Source organism: Thunnus albacares, chromosome 11 (genome assembly GCF_914725855.1).
Source record: "Thunnus albacares chromosome 11, fThuAlb1.1, whole genome shotgun sequence".
Lineage (NCBI taxonomy): Eukaryota > Metazoa > Chordata > Actinopteri > Scombriformes > Scombridae > Thunnus > Thunnus albacares.
Window position 1 is genome coordinate 18418976 of NC_058116.1, and position 23068 is coordinate 18442043.

Below are 23068 nucleotides of genomic sequence, written 5' to 3' on the forward strand. Positions count from 1 at the left end.
ACCTGTTACATCTTATAACAACAGTGCTGAATGAAGAAGTCTGGTAATGCAGAAGATTAATGAGGAAGACACCCGGCTTTAATTTATATAGATATACATTTTCACAAAACATTCTTATCATGCTTGCACAAAACATTATTTGACATATAATCAGCTCAAAAATACATTTAAAATTACATAATCAGAACATAGATCTTGCAAATTAGCAATTTATACTTAAAAAAAATACTACCTGTGCAATCTGGAGCAGGTTAGGGCATGAAAAACCTGGACACTGTAGCCTATTCCACTTGTCTCAATCTCATGTGATGTAATGCCACAAAAAAAAATACATGCTCAGCACACAAGCAATGTATTGCACTGTAGGCATTCTCATTCATTATTGAGTATTTTATGAATGAAGACACATATAAACTATATGCTGTTGTTGTATTAACTTCAGTTTCCTCTCTAGTTTGTGGTCTGGTTAAAGGTGATGTGAAGAGCCTGGGCTATGTGTATGACCCTCATCATCACTGTGCCAAAACAACTACGTTGAAAATATTTGTATTTTAAATTAATGTGAGAAAAAAATTATGAACTGCAATTCAAAGAAAGCAGCCTTGTGGATTTGCAGATGCAGCTGATGCCCCCCTATAGACAACAGTATTTACCATCAAGTAGTTGAAATAGACACAAGAGGGAGCAAGAGGACAATTAGACAAGATGAACTGCTGTGACAACTCCTCAGGGAATGAAACAGCTCTCCGCCATACTTTTTCAGTTGACAAATTAACATCGGAGGTGACCAATTAAGATTTAGATTTGACCTTAAAATTGGGCATTTTCAAAGTATCAATGTCAAAACAGCTTAAGTGGAAAAGAAGCCGGGGCTGAAAGACGAATATCCACAATGACAGTAGCATTTAAATATTTTAGGAGAAAACAGTGAAATGCTCTTCTTGATTAAATGTTATTGTTTGTACATATTGGATCTCTGTGCACTAGGGTCTTGCCTAGGCTGAGCTGAACAGATGAGGCTCCTCTGCAGGGGTAGATGTATAGGCATGATGACCCTTTGACAATGCAACATATCTCGTGTTTCCTTCTTTTCTATAATTTATGAAAAACAAACAAACAAAAAAAACAGCCAGTTCACTTTTTAACAACGTCCCATGTATTTGCAATAATGAAGACATTTCTTTTCATAAATTACAAGGATAACACAATAAAGTTCAGTCTCATGTTTTACCAGCTGTATGAGACAGCTATGTGACACAATTCACACAATTCCAGAGGTCCAGAAAATTTATACTGACAGCTGAGAATTTGATAATTCAAAAACAATCCCACATTTAAACGGCAGGCACTTAATGAAGGAGTAGCCTTGAAACCTTGTCAAATTACTGCACCTGTGCGCGCCTGCAGGCTATTTGGACTGTTTGTTGGAAATGAATATTGTGTGCATTCATGCACTTTATAGGACAAGTAGGTGGAATATTAAACGTGACGCTTCCCATCTCCCTCTCTGTTTCAAAGCCGTGATGACGTAGCTGCAGGTCGATCAGAGAGCTCCTCAGTTTCTACGTTATTTCCGCAGCTGTGCGGTCGTGAGTCCATACTACGTTGCATGCTCGCAGCCTGTCCCTCCTCCTCCTCCTCCTCATCCTCATGCCCCGCCTTTTCAACGTGAGGTTTTTTTCCCCAGCTATTTATTTATATGTTTTCTGTCACATGGGGTTTTGGGGTTCAATGTGAGCTGCTCACACTGGCTCCGGCTCTTTTGGTCATAATGGGAAATTAAAGGAGGAAAAAAAAAAATTAAAAAGCAAAAGGGACTCCGCATCTTTCTGCCTGCACCTCCGACGCTGCTGTGAACGGATCATGCAACATCTTAAGCCATGGCGAGCTCTGCTCCTTTTAACGGTGCTTTTCCAACCGGGAATCTCAGACAAATACGGTAAGAAGATGATAATAACGGTGGTGACATGATCCCTGTATCAGATATGTTTCTGTAAAAATTCCCCCAGGGGCATGGTGTATCAAGTAGATGATGACTTAGTGGCGACATCATCTCACTGTACTTTATCCCCTATGGTAGCCTATGCTGTGGTCTTATAATTTCCCAGCACAAAATAAGTGCGTTAAGGATAATTTTAACCTCATGAAATTAATTGTAATAATGTTATATATATTTGCCAAAGACAGATATGATGTAGAGGATGACAGTCTAATGAGATTAAACAGAGATGGAGGAGAGATGGAGGATGTAAAGAGTGATGGGGAAATTTTAATTTTTTAAAAGGTAATGTTATTTTCTTGTTTTCTGGTAAAGCAATGAATGATTATGCTGCCCTTGTAATAACATTGTTATTATTTGATGTCCTCTTTTGGGGGTAGGAAAAACAAAGCCAAATCCAGTTGTTGGGGACACATGAATAACACTGACTGGAATGTGTTTATCATATAAGATGAAGATGTGACAGCAGAACAATGTTCTTAACATAAAATAAGGCAAGATGCTTCTAATAAACAGGGTTTTCAAAGTGTTTCTAAGACTGAGTACACTATATTGACTAAATTAGTTATTGAAGTGAGTTATTACGATCCTTATCAAATTATGGGTTTTATTTCTTTTTCCGCCAAAGTCTGTCTTACTTGTTTAGGTGGTGATTTGTGAAGTAGGGAGTTAATTCAATCAGTAAGTCCAACTGAGATCGAGAAAGGCCAAATGTTTTTTTCTCTCCCTACTCCCTCAGGTTGTCTCCAACAAAAACAAGCGAGCATGATTTTGTTCTCACACAAGGGTTCCCACCCTCATCAACTTCCCTCCACCACTATTACTTTGATCTATCCATCATTTGAATACAGTCACCAAATTTCAAGAAACAGTACAGAAACTACTGGCTGCAGTTTATTTTAGAAATATAAAGCGGCTCACTGTGATAGCAGTGGCTGTGGTATTATGTATCACTGAGGAAACCAATGAGAAATTACAATAATCACAATGAACAAATAACAGTACAATAACAAGCCCCTGAGATTTCAGCACCATGGAGAGAAACCAGTAACCACTGTTGCTCCTTTGCCTTTGTCCATCCATCCATTAATGCTTGTTTCCTTCCATTTCTGTCTCTGTTCATTTGATTAGCCATATGTCCATATGTCCGACTGTGCATCCACACATGCAAACAGTATGATGTTCATGTTAGAGCAAACATCTCTTCAAATGATGTCCTGGTGCTTTGACAAATACTGTACATTAGGTCAGGTGTTCCATAAATCAGCTCACCATAGCTGGATTTCATACGATGCTAAAGAACACATTTTTCAATTTAAAATAATAGGAATAGTTGTTATAAACATTATTTTTCTTGTTGTTCCTGTTGCCATCAACCATAGGCCACCACATGGCCTCATCTGATCCATCACCTGGGCTCACTAGCCACTTATTTCACTGACATTATTGACACTGGAGAGTTTCAACATGAGAGCAAAACTTATAAATGTGCCTCATGTGCCTGCGAGTCTGAACATGTGTTAAAGTGTCTTTCTCACACATTCGAATTGATCACATGTCCTCATATCTTATTAAATCATAGTCGCAGTTTTAAAAGTTTGAGAAGGTGTCAAAGAAATACAAGATCCTCCCTCACACTGTTTGTACAGTGTGTGTGTGTGTGTGTTCTTCTTCAAAGAAAAAAGAGGTGAGTCACTGAAAATGCTGTAAGGCACTGCGTCACTTCATTCAAAAAATAGAGAAAATAGTTCTGAATTTGTTTTTCTGCATTCAACCCACATATCCATCAATTCAGCCAGCCAGCTACCTGCTGTCTTTGGAATATAATTTGGAATATATACGTTATACTCTAACTGCGCATTTCTCCTCAATTACACTCACACACACATATTTCCTACCATTTATTTACTTATTCTTGTCATACATGCACAGAGAGACAAAAAGTGATTTTCCTCTGGAAAGGAGCTGTGACGAGAGAGAGAGAGAGAAAGACAGACGGCCCGACAGTTACGTTCCTATCTATCGCCAACCACCTGCTTCTTCCCACATTACCCTTCCCTCCAGGGTCTTACTCACAAACCTAAAATAAGAAATAGCAAAAAATGATTAACAAAGGAATGTCCCAAAATACTCAAACGCTGCATTTGTTTCAATCACAAATCAGCCAAAGACAGTAGTCAGTAAATAACCTTCCTTTCCATTAAAACAAGAAAGGTCTGTAAAATTGGTCATATTTATCAAAGATATGTGTTGAAACACAGATAACCTGTTCAATAATCTGTCATTTTGAATATTTCTAACCAGAAGCAAAAACGCAATTGTCCAATAATATCCCAATAATAAGATAATTGGGATTTTTAAGGTTTTCAGAAGTTCCAGGCTTTGTGCTTATGAATGACACTGCTTGGACAGTCTTATAAGTAATCAGCACAGTGTAGGCTGGTTGAAATGTAACAAACAGGGTGAAGGTTGTGAGGGTGGTGTGTGTTTTGTTTATCGCAGTGCAGTACATCTGAGGTTAATTATGTACCAAGGTTAAGCACACTTTGTGATGTTCTGATTTCACCCATTTAAGTGTTAGTTAAAGCAGTTGTTGCTATGGAAATTGCTGTGAAAGACTTTGCTCTGAGTAAGAGTTAGCCCTCTCTTTGTCTTTCTCCATCAGGTTGCCTGTTTGAGAGAAAACTGTGCACAAGGGATCAGTTCTGCTCAGATGGTGAGTATACAAACACACACACACATACACACACACACAGACACACAAAATCAAGCATAATGTCTCACTTGAATTTGAGTATTAAACTTTTAATTCAGACTTATTTCTTAATCATTCCTTTACCTCCACAACATATTCAATTATTAACTTCACACCTGAACACACACACACACAGACATACACACACGCACACGTACGCACTGCCGGTATATGTGACTAGAAGTGTGGTGACAAAAAAAGGGCCATATAAGAAAGTCAAACACAAGTCAAGGATTTTTCCTCTCTCCGTCACCTGCCCCTCTCCCTTTCATCATCTTTATCTAAGCCCCTCCCTGCTCCACTGTCTCCATGGCAACACTGACATCACGGTGAGGTCGACACCCCCACAGTTGTTGTGCTAATACAGTGATGAGTCACTGACACACACTTACGCACTTCTCGATGGAAATTGCACTTGCGCACACGCACAGACATTGGACAGAATACAAAATGGATCGGCGTACTTGCAGCTCAAGAACAGACACCGGGCTGGATTCAGGCACATCTGTGGATTTGACGATAGTACTAGGGAGGAAAATGTTTGGTGTAATGACCACTCATATGTTTTCAATCTGATTGGTTGACATGGGTCCTCTGTCTCTGTCTGTCTTCCATGTAATTAGAGTCTGGTGGATAAGAGTTAGTGTCATTATCCTCTGCTTCAGTGGCATGTATCAAGATGTATAAACCTACTGTCTGAGAATGACTGTGCATGCGCACTAGTCTTTTAGGTTAAGTTTTTTTTTGTTTTTTTGTTTTTAAACCCATGAACCAGATGAACAGGGGAGAACACAGTCAGACAAATTAATCAAAAATATCCTTTTTTCAAGATGTGGTCAGAACCAAGGTCTTAAAAGCATTATATATAATATATGATAATTTAATATGTTAAATTATATTGTGAAATTTGGTAATGAAGCCCATATGGTGCAAAATATTTACAAGAACCTACAATGCAAATCTGTGCTTAGATATCAACGAAGACTGTTTTAGCTTGTTGAACCACAGAGAGCGTTATCACCACAGTCTTAATAGACACCTACAGGTCTCACAGTGACTAACACCTTATAAAGAATAAGCTACTGTGTTGAGTTTATTTTAAGTGGTCCCGGAGGTGTTTTACTGCATTTTATTAACTGACACAATACCATCTCTCCTAAATAATTTATACCTTCTGCTTATGTTCAGTAAATGCTTGGACTGAGAATTTTACTGTACAATGCATCACTTTAGTCTTTAAATAAATCATTTCACTTGTAATGTCATTTGAGGTATCAAGGATTCATTATTCTTTATTTGGATCCCCAGCTTCCACAAATTGGTCACTAGTCTTTCTGAGGTCCACGCAATAGCAACAATAAAAGAAACATTAAAGTCACATTTTTTGAAAAAAGTCAAATATAAAGACCAGAAAATGAGTGAAATAACTGAAAAAGTAGACAATACAAATTAAAAACAAAAACAAAGTAAAATTGTGTTGTGTATTTTTTATTGTGTATTGTGTATGTATTGTAATTAAGATAGAAACAAAAAGAAAATGAAAAATAATCATAAAGTTATAATTCTAACTATATTAACTAAAAGTTACATCTATGTAGGATTCATCGGATTTTGTTTTAGTGGCTTTTTGAAAGAAAACTGTGGTGGAAACTGCCTTCCCATGATCAAACGAATGTGCCAGTAAATGTGCAAAGATAACATTTATGTCAATAAGAGACAGTGTTCCCAGGGAAGTTAAAAAGAAGGCTAATCAGTGGTGCAACGTGGCTCTCTGTGTAAGATGATTAAAGGCCAATAGGCCTGTTTTTATTTTGGGGAATGTAGAAGATGCTGAGACAATATTATTTCTAAGATAAATCATACTTGGATTATTACCAAAGCGTCAAGGTCACTAATGAACTCAGCAATAATGACCAAATAGTTTTGAATATGATCAAAATACAAGGTGGAGTCTAGAAAATAAGCTCCACATTAGGAGGGGTTACGAGAAGTATATGATATCATGTTTTATGATTTTGCATTAGGATTTTTATCTCGGGATAAAGGCCTCGGTTTGCTTTGTATTGCTCATTAATGCACATTAAACCTATTCACATTGAACTCTACCAGCTTCAAGTGTATTTTTTGAGTCTTTCTCTCATAAGTTTTGAGCTTAATGCTAAGTTGTGGGTGACCTGAAGATTTATTGGCCCATTTGAAGATTTCCCACGACAAAACCTACTTTTGATGTTCATTTGGTGCAGATTCCAGACAGCAGAGCCTCTATAGAAAAAAATAAAGATGTTATGAAATATTTAAGTACTTAATAACTGAAATGCTTTCTACTCAATTCCTCTGTTTTTTGACCCTCTCACAGATAATGTGGATGTGCTACGTTGTAAATATATGGTTTTAATTTATGATATTTCTTTTTAGGTGGGAACGAGTGGTGTGAGGAATTACAATTTAAAATCGAGTAATTAAAAAATTAAGAACTACACAGTCAGTGACTATGAATCTTTGAACTGAATCAAACAAAATAATCTTAATTGGGAAAGTGATTCATTTCTACCTTTGTTCACTGTTAATTATAGAGATTCCAGCTCATTTTATAATGTTCACTAAGGTTTTACCAAGGCAGTGGTGCATCCAAAGAGGAGACAGTAGTGTTTTTAGGTTTCATACAGGAGCTGTGTGTGTCTCTTCCCTTGTTTTCACTCCTCTCCAAGACAGTCGGAGGTGGAGGTTTTGTCGTTGGCCTGTTTGTGGTAATGTGTAGAGCCAATCAAGCTCTGCTGGTTTGTCCATGTCCTGCAGTCCCCATTGCTCCAGTGTTTCATCTAAGGTCATAATGTCATGGCAGGGAGTTCAAGCATCTGGCATCTCCCATTTATTCCTATAGAGCCTGTCAGAGTATAGCCAGTGTCTTTTACCAGTGTTAAACACGACAAGGTTATATGTTGTCACCTTAATTCTCCTTACGCAGAACCCCTTGTACTATATAGATGGAAATCAATCAGACCATTAATTAAACTTCTAGTGTACCATTTATTTATGTCCATAGATTGGTTGGTGTGACTTGATTGTAACTACACACACCTTTCTTCTGATGATGAACATGCATGACCTACATCTCCTTCAGAATGTGACACTGCTGCTTATCATCACAAGTATTTTTTTTTCCAATCATTTATTTGGAACATTTTTTAATCACGTACTTTGAGCCACGTGGATCATTTCTGTACATTTAAATTTAGATTCCATTGTCCAACGTTAATACTATATTTCCTGCTCAAAGATGACTTCAGCAGAAATAACTCCAAGCTCCAGAAATAGTCCCCCAATCCAATCAAGCCGTGCAGTTAGCTGTCTTTTCTCCATTCATCTTCCATTTCTGCTGCTGTTGTCTGTGTCATTAGTCAATTCACCAACACAATTCAGAGCTACTGTATTTCTTTACCAGTGCAATACACTACCAGGATGTAATATCCTGTGTCATATAATAGCATCAGCATCAACTATTTGTCATGTAGATTTCGAGTACAGTATTAATCAGGATTTTCAGAATAGTCAATAAGCAGTGGACTACAAAGAAAAACTTGGTGATATCATAACAATACAAGCGTAACATAAGCCTCAGACCTTTGCGTTATTGCTTGCCCAACCACTTAGAGAAACAGAAATGAAGTAGAATCATGACTGTCTATTTATTCTACAATATGTATGAAATGGCAAAACATAAGCTATACTGTAAGATGTATAGAAAAACACAGTATTCCTTTCTAATCTGCTATTCTGAAATTAGAATTATTTATTTATGATTTAAAAGCAATGGACACTTGTTTTCCTTAATGCAACGCAATAGGCCCACAGCACATACTAACTTTATGAAGCCAGAATGATGCATGAAAAGTGTGACTTATGAATTAAATGTTAAATATTGTTTATGTTCATGATAAGAGGACAGTTCACAGAATACTGAGGAAAGGCTATAAGTGTTTTTGTTGCCATGGGGCTGCCTGCAACTATATTTCATTTGAAATAGCGACTATTTCAAATGAACGTGTTTGAAACTTTCAAAAACACACTCACCGACAGTGGTAGAATGTTGTCGGGAGGACTGTGACAAGCAGTATAAAGTGTGTGGGCTGTATTTCAAAACTATGAGTCATTGCTGTGTGCTAGTGTGGTGTGGGCTACACATACTGTCAGAATGAAGAGCATTGCACAGAACTGAAGCTCAACGGCAGCCTCACTGAAATATTTGTGATGAAGTGTTTATAGCTTCAGCTAAGGAATTTTGGGCCAGAAGAAATCTTCAAAGAAATCTGAAGAGACTGTCCTGGTAAAAAAAAGGGGGTTCAAAATATTCACCAGTGTGTGTGTGTGTGTTATTCTAGATGGGCTGTTTGGACAGTGTCGTAGCTCTAAGCAGGACCTGGTCAAGTACCAGGTGACAGTTCCTGTTCTGAAGAGGATGCAGGAAGTCCTCAAACAGCTTATGCTACAAGGTGAGATACTCTTACAAAGCTAAAACTGTTAAAGTGAATATCCCACTGCTTCTAAGTAACTGCACTAAAAACACAAAAGTCGTTTTAGCTATTTTTTATTAATTACATCGAAGTTTGCCCTGTATTCTGTCACATTACTACATTATTGTACCTACAGTAAAGAGTAAATTTCACTCTGTCAGTCTTATTGAAATTAAATACTCAATACAATATAATATATATTCTTTTTTTAATTAAATATGTAGGGGACTGTGGTGTCATAGTGAAGTTCATTTGACCATTTCTGACACTTATCAAATCCATAGACACTTTATGAGTACAGGCAGAAATACATTCATAATATGAGAGCTTGAACACGACTCAATAAGAAACAGTCTGTCCCCCATACACATCTCAGTCTTTCTTCTTTTTCTCTCAGCCTATGTGGCTTTCTTTAATTGCTGTGTGTATGTGTGCAGGTCTTTCCTGGCAGGACGACATTACCCAGTATATCTTATCAAAGGAACTGAAGAGAGTTCCCCACACCACCCTCCCCTCTAAGCCAAACTCCTCTTCCGCGTCTTCCCATTCATCTCAGTAAGTACTGTCCAGCTACAGCCATATTTTGAACATATAGAAATATCCATGTTACGGAAGACAAATTTCCCTCTGGACCTATTCATTTATCCTTCCCTCCTTTTCCTCCTAATTCTCTCTCTTCCTTTCTGGGTTGCCAGGTCCAAACAGCACATCCCCCATCACCACACTTCTAAAACAGCGTCCACACTTCCTGCTGGCAATTATGTGGACTACATGATTGTCGAGCCTCCTCAGTCCCCGCTACGCATGCAGACAGCCTCCATCGACCCATACACATACCACCAGGTACACACACACACACACACACACACACACACACACACACACACACACACACACACACACACACACACACACACACACACATCATTTTTGTGCAAAATCTGATTGGATCTTCATCAGGTACAGGAGGGTTTAAGCAAATTCCGGTTTGTGGCATTTAGAAAACTTTCTTAGTCCCATAAGTGAGGTTACAACAGACAAACATTTACACATCAAACTCTAAATAAAAGCTCATAAAAGCTCGATACAGACGCAATCACGATCTCAAATTAAACACATTGATCATCCTAGATCATTGTAATAGTGGTAAATAAATCCTGTATTAAAAGATAATTAGAGTAACACCAAGGAACAGAAATACAAGGAATATGAAAAAAAAACAACAAAAAAAAAAACACAACAAGCAACAAACAGTGTAATCTCTCCCAATCACAGCATAGGTACCAAGATGAAGCAGAGAGATCCCTCATCGGGGCAGTAGGTGGTTATGCCCGTCCCTCTTCACGGTCCCAGGCCAATCAGAGAGAGCGAGAGCGTGACAGGCAGCTGCTGCAAGAAGCCTTGTCTCTCTACCTGGCATCTGCACAGCCGTCTTATCGCCACCGAGGGGCTGCTTCCATGGCTCCTGCAGGTAAAAATGATTTATAAATTGTTAAAATGAAACAAAAAAGAAAGAAACTTAAAAAACAATAAAACGTTAAACTAAGAAATTTGAAGTGTCAAGTAGACACGATAACACAATACAACTTTTATAAAAATGCTTGATTTTTGTCTTTTTGTAAGTTACAGTATCTGTTATACTTTTAAAAAGTTTAAACCCAACAGATCTCTTTACAATCGTTATCTATTGCACTATGAGCAGGTCTGCCTTATTACGAGGACTTGGAACTGGATATACCAGTGGACTACGTGGAAGACTACACTCTAGAGGAGAGACTCGGTACTACAGGCAGGCAACAAACACCGCAGAATAAAAAAGTTCCACCAGACTACAGCACCCTGTCCGGAAACAATGGTGAGGAAAAAGAACTTATTTATACTTAATTTACATAATGTATTCAAGAGAAGAATACTTTGTGATACAGGCCAAGAAAAAAGGATGAGAAAACATCATCACATTGATAAGTTTATTATCACAGCACAGCAGAGAGGTACCTTTTAATGTGTTACAGAAACAAAATTTAAAAATGGTAACACTTTATATGACGCCCATCTCTATAATGCATTATAAACATACTTATAATGCATTATAATCTGCTTATAGCACTGTATAATTATAGTTAGAAGCTATGATAAATATTCATAATACTAACAATAATCATAACACATTATAAAGCATTTTATAATGACGTATAAAGTCAAGTATCATAATACTTAATAATTGCTGGTCTAATACTCATAGTTGTAATACATTATAATCATTTTGCAATGCATTGCATGCATTGAATGCTTTAAGGAAAGTGAGAAAAATAATATTAAATATATGTGTAGTGAAGGAGGGTTCTAACACCAGGTCTTGAACTCCGGTCTCCCAGACCACAGATGGCTACACTAACCAGTCAGCCGAAGAATTAAGCTGTTGGCCAAGCGCCAGCGCAGTTAGTCATCCATGGTTGTTACTGTGTAGGGGGCATGGGCCTGTTCTGTGAGACTATGCAAGAAAAACACACAAAACGTCGTAAAATTAATTTATATGTTTAACAGGTCATAACAGAAATTGTGTACTCCAATTTGAGTAACTTATACTCACATACTTGGTCATACTTAACCTTATAAGTCATTATAAAATGCTTTATAATATGTTGTGATTATTGTTTTAAAGCATCATGAATATTTATGAGTGCTTATAACTATACATATACAGTGCAACAAGCAGATCATAATGCATTATAAGTATGTTTATAATGCATTATAGACATGGGCGTCATAGAAAGTGTTACCAAAGAAATATTACGACGGATTCACAGTATGGGCGCACTTACAAAGTATATATAAGCAATACCACATTGTAAAAATGCTCAATTGCAAGTCAAAGTTCAGCATTTAGAATCCTAGTAAAAGTACAGTAAGAATTATAAAAAGTAAAAGTAGTCATAATGGGGAAAAATGGCTTCTGTCAATGTTATGTTATAATCTACATATTATATTATTGGATATGTGCAAAGACAATGCTAACTTTGCCTTCCTGTGTCAGACCACTTGTTCCAGAGGATGTCAGGAGTCCTGCAGAAGTACGGAGTTGACCCCAGAGAGCTCAGTCAAGAGCAGCTCTACAAGCTAGCTCTCATTCTGAAGCTGCTGCAGGCCCAAGAAAAAACAGGTACAGTCTCCTAGCTATTAACTGTGTTATAAATATAAAGTAGATATAATAGTATTATGTTATTACCTAACACTTGAGTTCAATTATTATGAAATTGAATGATGCTTTATCTTTGTCTCTCTCAACACAGATCCAAATGAGAAAGACCTCGTCACCCTCAAGGAGGTACATCAGTATCCATTGTCATCAGCTTTCAATAGAGGCAATTATACTCTTCTTACACTGACAGGTCTTCTATCATTCCCCCGTAGATGCAGCTGTTAAAAACAGACAGTATGTCCAGTAAGCCAGAGAAACCTGCCCCTGTTCCCGGTCCACCTGATGCCCCCTCTGCCCCTTCCTCTGCCTCGGTTGCAGCCACACCTCCAGCCAAAAGCACCAGCCCCCCATCTGCCTCCCAGCCTCCTCAGGCTGCTCCTGCTGAAGCTGGACAGGGCTTGAGGGAGCAGAGACCGCCACTGGTGGAGGGAACAGGAGCCAAGGAGGAGTATGGGTACATTGTCACCAACCAGAGGTCTGTACTTGATCAAATTCAGCTTTCATTTCTTGTGTTTATTACAAACAGCCTGTAAAAGTCCTTTTGAGCCAGTTATTATTCTCAGGAAAGACCTACATCACTCTGAGTATGTAGACTGTCACTGGTGATAATGATTTTTTTCCTTCCCAGTCCTCTGAGTTTGTATGATGGAGTGAAGCTGTTGGAGCTACTGGCCGATAAAATACACCTGACAACCAGCAGCTTCATCAACATCAGGTAACACCACCAGTACGTGTGTGTGTGAGAAAGAGGGAGAGAGCGTGCATGTAAATTTTACTATTTTATTCTAATTACTTGAAATGTTTTTCACATTTTAAAACAATGTGTGTGTGTGTGTGTGTGTGTGTGTGTGTGTGTGTGTGTGTGTGTGTGTGTGTTTGTGTTGGCAGTGTGGTGGGCCCCGCATTGACATTTCGTATCCGCCAGAATGAACACAACATGACTGCTGCAGAGGTGGCTGCTAAAGCTGGTAAGACTTGAAAAACACGCACACAGACACATTCACAAACACTCATACACGCATGCATGTTAGTGAAACTTGGGTGTATTGTACTCTCACTCTAACAGTTTTTTTTTTTCTCAAATATCATTTCACCAAACGCCTTTTCCTCACATTCAACAATAAAATGTGTGTTGTGTCCCCCCCCAACCCCCAACAGTATCTGAAAAGAACTTCCTGGAGTCGGAGACAGGCCTGAAGATTGTACAGACTGGTGTGGGAGAGGTACTTTATACACACACACACACACAGAAATACACTTGAATAGCCTCTGTGGGAAATTTCCCCTGTAACCCCTTCTACTGGTAACATATGGAGCAGTTGTCAAGGCAACAGAGATATAATCATTCCTCTGTATTCTTTACCATTTCTCCTTTAATCTGTTCACTCATGGGATCTAGCGGGACAGATTGTCAGATCTGCTTGTGACAAAAGTGACTCCTGACACACTTGTTTTCACATCATGACTACAAAACATTGGTAGTAAACCTCATTATTGTTTGTATTTATCTATCTTGTAGAGGATTGTGTTGTGTCTTGTGTAGGATTGCTCTATGGTTTTCTGTAGTTACAAGGCGGACTGATTCTTTACCCTTAAGTCCAAGGATGTTAAGTGATTTGGATGCAGGTGAAATGGTTCACATTGGACACATAGATACACAGCTATGTGTGTTAGTGCTGGGAGAAAACCAGGACAATGCAGTTGAACACGTGGCGCACGTGGAGGACTGGTTCTGGTGGTGTGTTTGTAAAGGTTGAGTATATTTGGTATGCACAAGGAGTAAGATAAATGTATGTTTTTAGTAGACTCAATATAAAAATTCATATATAAAATTATTATTTGATAATCAGAACCAATCAATGCATATTTTTTTCCTTGCTGGCTCCATCATCAAATATCATTAAATAAAGCATTGATGGAAAAAATGGGCTCAGCTTTTTGTGAGAGCAGTGACATTACAAGTGCAAGACCCCTGATGTCAGGGCACCACGCTGTATGTGAGGCAATGCAGACAAAGGCAGTACATTTTTCTTACTTACTGTATAGAGCATGTTTTCCACCCACTACAACACTTCGTCTGTAATAGTCTGTGTGTGTGTGTGTGTGTGTGTGTGTGTGTTTGTGTGTGTTTGTGTAAACCCCTGTGAGATGTGCCACCTGGAGGGCAAGTGGCCAGACCAAATTATCAAGGCGACACCTCGTAACAAGCAGCATTTCACTTGTTGCCATGGTGCTTCATTTCCTCCAGCCCCCCTCCCACCTCCCCCTGCTGTGGCTCCCAGATCCCAGGTGCTATGGCAACAGTCACAGGTGTCATTAACCTATTCCCTGTTCACACAATATGCCTCATTCCAGACCTCTGAATCATCACAAGCATCTCCAGTTTTTTGAAAAATGGATCAATAACGAAATGCCAATTTAGTCTGAATGTCAGGCTAACACACAAGCGCGCACACAGCGCTTTTATTCAGGACTGAAGAGATAATATTGTAATTATACTGGCAATACATTAATGGAATGTGTGTGTGTGTGTGTGTGTGTGTGTGTGGTACTGATATGATCTCCGAGATGGCAGGATGTTTAAAATCACTCAGTATTGAAGTTCTGTCATTAGCAAGGTTTGTCAGTCACGGTTAAGTAATTCAAAATGACAGTTTTTTAGATTAATTCAATTAACTTTAACAGAAATGAGTGAATGATTTGTATATTTAAAAAGAGACTAAGGGGAAATCGATGTGCTCCCCAGATGCTGTTTGAAGTATTTGAATAAAAATAAGACACACACACATCAAGAGTGAGCAAAGAAAAAGATAGGAATAGAAAAGTGTTAGAAATGAATCAATGCAAATAAATACTCTAATTCAAGAAAGGGTAACCATGTAAATAGTGCTGATGCTAAAGCTAGAACAAGCACAGCTATTGAAACTTCAGCATACAAAGATACCATAAAAATGTGCCAATTTCTTTTGAGTTCTTCCATTTCAGAAATTGTCATATGATTTAAGTTAAGACAAAACTAAAATATTTTTGTAGATGATACTCCCTGTTTTCTATGTTCAGGTCTTGTGTTGCTCCTGTTGATCATTTTCAGATCTGATCAAAAGCCAGGTTATCTGGAGCTCATGGTTGGCTCTTCAGTGTTGACTTTTAAAAAGCATTTTCTCTCTCAAGGCCTGCAAGTGGTTCATTTACTTTATTTGTGCAGTTGCAGTTTTTCTATGGAGTGACATTTTGAGTGAACAGGAGTGTGGTAATTCAGTATGTGTGTGTGCTCTGTCTGTGTATGTGATAAAAACAGGACTGTACACCTGCTTTAGCATTAAAATGGCAAAACTGTAATGCTGAAGAGCTGAAAGATAGAAAAGAGGATGAAGAGGTGGAATGACACACAAGGGCAGACTATAACTTGCAGCAGTGATGTATGGCATGTATTGTACCACGGTTCACTGATCTCCACGGAGCATCTGCTGTCTTTTAAATCTGCTCCTGTTATATACTACAGTACCTTGACCTCCATGTCTTCACAACTCTGCTTCAACCTCTCACTAAGCACACCTTGCTGTCACGTGTATTTACAGAGAGGAGTGACCCTCCCATTTGTTTTCACTCCAAGAGCTGAGAAGGAGAAAAAAAAAAAACATGAATTCCAGTGGTGAGGGCAGATTCCCCTGCGAAGCTTAGGCTTTACTGACTGCTCTCAAATGACTAGATGTGCATGTTGACTAATGGTGACAGCACTTTGATGAGATAATTATCTATTTTCTTTGTGTTCCTTTTCCCCTGCCCATATCATGCTTACAACACTTTGTAATTGTGTTTTTCCCAGAGGACAGATGCACGGGGTCTCCCTCAAGTAACTAGGGTTTCCCAGGGCTCCAGTGGGACAGTCATCACCCTTGTTTCCATGGCAGTCGTAGGAGGAGTGTTAGTATTGGCCATGGCAGTAGCTTGTCTCAGGCACTACGCTCACCAAGTGGCCAATGGCAAGCTTGGCCTGGGGCCAGAGGCAGGAGCTGAAACACACTTTGACTACCAGGTAAGGCATCATACTCCAGATTCAGCATTGAAGAAAGGCCCTTTTTATTCCCAGAAGATCTCTTTTTTTGTTTGTTTTTTTTTTGTTTTCATGTTAGCCTTAATGGCTCGATGTCATAATGGATTGGAAAAGTATGATGAGCCAGATAATGAGATGTGAGCATATGCTGCAGATTATTATGAAGAAATGTCTCTTAGAGCAGGCAGATGAATGTGTACAGCTTATACATATTATGCTTAGAATGTTAATGACATGCAGTAAGCATAATATGCTCATATTTGTGCTGAAACAATGTTTTGTTATATCTGTGTATCTACAGTATATTCAGTATATAATGATACAATAACTGATTGTTAATTTAATCTATATTGATATTGTTCACTCAGGAGCTATGTCGGCAGCACATGGCGTCCAAATCCTCCCTGTGCCGCCAGGATTGTGTGGGCGGGGTGAGCAGCAGCATGGCTGGGTCTGCAATAGCCACAGGTGCTGGCGGTCGACGGGGAACGGACACGTCCCGCGTCAGCAGCGTTTCCTCCCAGTTCAGTGATGGTCCTCAGCACAGCCCGTCCTCCACCCACAGCTCCACCCCATCCTGGAGTGAAGAGCCCGCCCAGTCTAATATGGACATCTCTACTGGTCACATGATACTGGTGAGTCTAGAGAGAAAATGTACTCCCAGGTGTAAAAAATCATCCTTGTCCTCAATGAGCAGATATTAACGTCCTACTTTTTTTCTTTTTCTCTCTGTGTCAGGCGTATATGGAGGATCACCTGCGTAATAAGGACCGCCTTCAGAAGGAGTGGGAGGCGTTGTGCTCCTACCAGGCTGAGCCCAGTTCAGTGGCTGTGGCTCAAGCCCCGAGCAACATGGACAAGAACAGACAGGCTGAAGCCCTCCCCTGTTAGTTCATCAGTCATTTCTGTTGTCAAGTTGTCATGCATCTATCAATCATCAATCACCCTGTTTAATAAACAAGTATGCATACATGCACAGCACTATACCATTTTCATACATTTGAATCATTTTCCGATTTAACACCTGTTTTCTTTTCCAGATGATCATTCCCGCGTGAAGCTGAAAACTGAGCTAAACCCCAATAAACAAGATTACATCAACGCAAGCATCATTGTAAGAAATACTTCAATTAATCCAGTCCATACTATTTTAAGTTATGTGATATTTATAATTAATGGTGTGCATTGCATCATGATTTCTCTATTAATCCACTTTGAAGATTTAAATGAACTGCCACTCGGCAAGAAATTAATCCATTTTTACAACAGAAAGAAAATCTGTGAAGTGTGAATACTCAGGCCATCTTGTCATTTTGCATGTGACAGTCATAATAACAGTTGCTCTGCAGTGCTAAAGCCCGTATTTCTTACAAAATATGAACATTTGATGCTAATTAAATTCTAATTCTAAATTTCAAATGCAATCCATATACTTTGGGACCAGTTTGCAGCTCACTCATCTTTTTGACATGGCTTTTGTTGAATTTAATGTTGGCCCAAAGCAAAATTAACAATAGAAAGATCCAATTTTTGTATAATAATTTTATGGAAATATAGTTTTTCTTAGTCTTTAAATGTTCCATCAGTAAAGTTGCTATTTATCAGAACTTCCTGTTGAAACTGATATATTTTTGTAGTGTCCTCAGTATGAAAAACCTCTGCTCTCTTTTCTCTTTGTAACCTGTAGTCTGATCATGACCCTCGCCAACCAGCTTACATCGCCACACAAGGACCTCTGCCTCACACTGTTGCTGATTTCTGGCAGGTCAGCACAATCTTTGCCTCTTTATCTTTCTGTCTCCCTCCAACTTTACTGACTGTGCTCTCTGTTTAGTGATCAATGAAAACCATATAGATCATTCAATCCATCTGCAGGAAATCTGTCTTGTTACTGCCAGATGATACAGTTTTATTTAATGTCACATGTGTCAGATGTGTCAGATGTGTGCGTCTACAACCGTATGTGTGCTTGTGCTATCCAACCCACAGATGGTGTGGGAGAACGGCTGCACAGTGATAGTGATGATGACAGCTCTGGTGGAAGATGGAGAGAAACAGTGCGAGCGATACTGGCCTGATGAGGGTTCATCACTCTACCACATCTATGAGGTTAACTTCCTGTTGTAGCTCAGGACATTTAATCTACATTTTGTTCAAAAGACATATGTGCACAAGAGGAGCAGAGCCTTATACATACATTATATAAAATTCAGACTTTTCAGACAGGAAAAAAACAGAGTTTAAATGTCAGATTTGTGAGTGAATTAGGGTCACGAATTTTCTTCTATTCCATTATATAAACGGTATGATCATCTACAGCAGGACTCCTGTCATTTACTTTATTTGCTGCCCATGTGGTCTGCAAAACATCAAGGCTATTGTGAACTCACATCTTTGTTCACATTAGCAAGCATTGCATTAGCATCATCTCTAGAGATAAACTCAACCCGATTGCTGACCTTTTCAGACAGGTGGGCGATGCTTTCATCTGCTTAAACTACTGTATATTAGCACTGAGAGAGTTAAAAGGTCTCCTAGGGGAGAAAAAACTCATCCAACGTGAAATGTTTTGAATAAATATTCTTAATACTGTGTCAACCCATGGTTTAAATGAGGAATTTGACATAAAGGTCTTATAAAAACAATGCAAGATGTCAGTTCCCCTCTCTTTGATGATATGTCTCCCCCTGGTGCCAAACCGAGGCCACTTACACATTTGAGTCCTCTCATGTAAAATCAATAAATTGTACTGTATGTTCTGTATCTGTTACAGTCCTTTTTTTAATGAAATAATGTGTTCAATATGTGCAGAGTAAATTTTGGAATAATGGCTCTCACTGAGTTGTAGGTGAAGATGTCTGTATATTGCATTAAATTTTTTGGATGCTTACAAAATTCAGTGGGTGAGCCACCTCTCCTTCAGTCAAGTCACATTTTTTTTATCCTCTCATCTGCATCTCTTTTCTCTCTGCCACCTCCCTCTGTCTCGATCAGGTGAACTTGGTTTCAGAGCATATCTGGTGTAAGGACTTCCTGGTGCGTAGCTTCTATCTGAAGAACGTTCAAACGCAGGAGACCAGAACCTTGACGCAGTTTCACCTGCTGAGCTGGCCGGCTGACGGCATCCCCACATCGACACGGCCGCTGCTCGACTTCCGCAGGTATGAAAGTACACAAGGCACACCTGCAGACTGTCCCCCCCTCATGTGCCCTTTATTCAACAAGTGATTTGCAAGTTAGGTGATTTAAGACGACTTCTTAAAGTAAACACAGAAAAGAGAAAACAGGTTGTCAGGATGGAGATACAGTCTGTGTCTGAAATGTGACGGTGACTCTTCCTCATGACCTTCATCCATCTCTTTTCTCTGTTTCCCATCTTCCCTGCCATCCTGCACTGTGTTTAATCAAACATGGCCCCCATGCTGTGCATTTCATGCCCTACCCACCATCTTGGCTCTCTCTCTCTCTCCCTCTCTCCCAGTGTGCAGGTTGATAGGTTTGTATTTTAACATCTCCCAGTGTCATTTTTGTGGTTTGCAGCTAGTACTCTGGCTCCAGTTGCATAGTCACAAAAATGAGCATTGGCAGGTGTGACTGGCTACTGCAAGAGGGACAGTGAATCTGTTGCTTGCTCTCCACCTTTCCTTTCCTGTTTACCATGTCCTCCCTTGCCGCAGTATGAGATTTCCATTTTTTCCTGTCCTGCCGTTCCTTCTTCCATTCTTAATTTTACTGGTGACCTCTGTCATTTATGTCTCTCCATCCATCCTACTGGGTCATATTCTCTCCTCTCATTGCCTTCTATTTGACCACAACACACATGTACCCGAGGCTGCATAATACTGTCTTATATGCATTTAATAATCTCATGATTACTGATTATACATAACTTCTGTATGTTCAATAAATTTGTGAACAAGGTCAGTTGCAAAGTTTCTAATAAATAATTTATAATAAAGCCTTTTTCTGTCCTTTGTTCTTCTTTCTTTTCCTGCTCTCCCTTGTTCCTGCTTTTCAGGAAGGTGAATAAATGCTACAGAGGTCGTTCCTGCCCAATCATCGTTCACTGCGGGTAAAAAAACAAACAAACAAAAAAAAACACTTCTTTAAAAACTGTGGCATCCCCAACACCACACATTCAATTTGGAGGAAAAAAACTGTTTTCTTAATCCAGATTTTGTAAACCAAAGCCTTAAAATAACTTTCCACCATGCCATATATTGTTTTAAATAAATTTCACCTTTTAAACAGTCACAGAAGGTAGCTTTATTTCCATATTTACATCCCAGTCTCTGCAGAATTACATTAATCTCTGACTGTGGTCGTACTGTATTTTTATAGCTTTTACCAAAAATGACAAACATTTATAATCATAATGGCAAAAACCAGTGTACAGTAGTGTATCAATTTGTTTGTAGTACACTAACATATCACTTGTTCATATTTATCAGACCATCTGTCTTTTTCCAAAGTTCCAAAGTAACACTGGAATTTTTAGAAACATACGAAACATATGAATGTTCTGTTTGGAAAGTGGGTTAAAGAAAAACACTTTATTTAATAATTTATAATATTATTTGCTCATAATAGTATATGTGCTTTGACATTTTCCTTATTTGTCTCTGTCACCACAGTGATGGCACTGGCCGAACTGGCACATACATCCTCATTGACATGGTGCTGAACCGCATGGCCAAAGGTTAGTCGCTCACACACACACACACACACACACACACACACACAAAGTTGTATATATAGTGTATGATCCAGTACTTACACATTTTGCCTAGAATGGCCTCGATGGCCAAAATAGTAATGGAACATTTTGGAAGTTCAACAGTTCAGGTTGAGGGTATAATTATGTCAAAGTTTGCATATAGGGGGTTATGTGTGTACACTGATAAGTTACAGCAGAGGGAGCTATTAGTGATATTGTCGTTAAATATGGCTTAACACAGTGAAATATTGTACTATTTATGGGGGTTATTCCACAAAACAGCTTGTGGGTACATTAGCAAGTTTTACGGTATTAAAACTGTATTGATGTTGTTACTGTTCCTGTTGTTGTTAGGAGTGAAAGAGATTGACATTGCAGCTGCACTGGAGCACATCCGAGACCAGAGACCTGGCCTCGTTTGCACCAAGGTACCATCAGTTTGTGTTTATGCATTTGCTTGTCACAGTATAAAAGCACTTTCCTGCTATTTATGGTGGATATCTATCATAACCCAACTGTTTCCCTCTGTCCTATATCTATCCTTCTCTCTCCCACCTTTCTTCTTTCTATTTTTTCTCTCCACCTCTCTTGCTCTTGCTCCGTCTGATCAGGACCAGTTTGAATTTGCGCTGACAGCAGTAGCTGAGGAGGTGAATGCCATCTTGAAAGCCCTGCCTCAGTGAGCTGCAGTACCAGAGAACACACCGAGGACATACACTGGCACAAAACAAATACGCGCTCCTAAGGACACACTCAGTTACGTATGTCTGGCCATCACTGTACATAAGAATTTGCTCTGCCACACTTGGAGCAGTTACTGCTCTTGTTTTCAGCATGCAGTATTTCACCATGTACTTAATCATTGGGTTTTTAAAACTTTTGGGGAACTTCATTTTATGAAAAAATGCATTCAGTGATTGCCAGTATGTAAATGCAGACTTGAATTTTTTTCTCAACATTATGGAACTCATTATTCTTTCTGCAGTTTTTACCTAATTAGACAACATTGAGGCCATCAGATGTGAATTACAAAGAGTAAAAACTTGGGAATCCAAATGACAGTCAGACAGAATAGTGTATACTTCTGTATGATTGTAATGACATAATATTAAAACATTGTTTACCTATTGTAATGACATCTGATTCCATCTTTGCCTATTGTCATCAACCCTTTTACTGGACACAATGACATGATTACCTCAAATGATCAGTCAATATCAACAGATGGTTTACCACCAACACGGAGCATTTGTTTGGCTGTTGTGCTAAACATTTCAATTTTCTTGGAATAATGATAAAATAATGTTAAGTCCATTGACACGCTTATCAAATTTCCAAGGTGTCCATCTTGCTGATACACAGTAAGGTTTCTGTTTCTTTTAACTCTGAGTGTGGTGTTGCATTTCCACCTGAATACTGTATTCTGCTGTCTAGTGTGTGTGTTTATTTCGAGCAAGTTTTTATTTGTGAGGCTTGTCTTTGTCTTGACAACATGATTGTTTGCTTAACTGGTCATTTTGTAACAGATGATTGACCATAAATTGACCGTACATTGACCATAAAGTACCCATCGCCTTTTTTCTTTCTCTCTCTGAACTCCTATTGTTGGATTCTTTTATTGTCTTACTCGGTGTACAACCATGTGATTAATGTAAATAATTCACCCTGATGATTGTGTTTATTTCATGTAGCAGACAGATAGAAAATATCTATAAAAATGTATTTTTGACTTGAATAAATTTGTGATGTGATGCAGCAAAGAGCAGAAAATCCTTGAGTGCTCATTTTCAAAACCACGGTTTTTAGTGGGCGGGCTTTTTGCTTTGCAAAAAA

The 23068-nt window shown here is 38.8% G+C and overlaps 1 protein-coding gene across 2 annotated transcripts; it reads left to right on the forward strand.

Annotated features, from left to right (window-relative positions):
* Positions 1–1713: 1713 nt before the first annotated feature.
* ptprna (protein tyrosine phosphatase receptor type Na) lies at positions 1714–22996 on the forward strand. 2 transcript variants are annotated; one of them, XM_044365171.1, is made up of 24 exons: positions 1716–1939; positions 4665–4715; positions 9134–9244; positions 9703–9820; positions 9961–10108; positions 10541–10736; positions 10968–11120; positions 12300–12425; positions 12556–12590; positions 12677–12939; positions 13093–13179; positions 13353–13432; positions 13623–13687; positions 16291–16500; positions 16887–17153; positions 17257–17404; positions 17559–17632; positions 18206–18283; positions 18508–18627; positions 19513–19679; positions 20537–20590; positions 21153–21217; positions 21590–21663; positions 21847–22996. In XM_044365171.1, exons 1-24 carry the CDS (start codon positions 1864–1866, stop codon positions 21916–21918), a joined length of 2838 nt encoding a protein of 945 aa, XP_044221106.1. In that variant the 5' UTR covers positions 1716–1863; the 3' UTR covers positions 21919–22996. The 2 variants fall into 2 exon arrangements, with proteins under 2 accessions (XP_044221105.1, XP_044221106.1); XM_044365170.1 differs by having other exon boundaries at positions 1714–1939; positions 21590–22996.
* Positions 22997–23068: the final 72 nt, after the last annotated feature.

What these genes read in the sequence shown, in the direction of transcription:
- ptprna (XM_044365170.1), top strand. Translation starts at nt 1,864, where the DNA reads ATGCAACATCTTAAGCCATGGCGAGCTCTGCTCCTTTTAACGGTGCTT. An exon ending in GCGTCTTCCCATTCATCTCA is followed by an intron (nt 9,821 to 9,960) that starts GTAAGTACTGTC and finishes CTGGGTTGCCAG; the next exon opens with GTCCAAACAGCACATCCCCC. An exon ending in TACAGACTGGTGTGGGAGAG is followed by an intron (nt 13,688 to 16,290) that starts GTACTTTATACA and finishes TGTTTTTCCCAG; the next exon opens with AGGACAGATGCACGGGGTCT.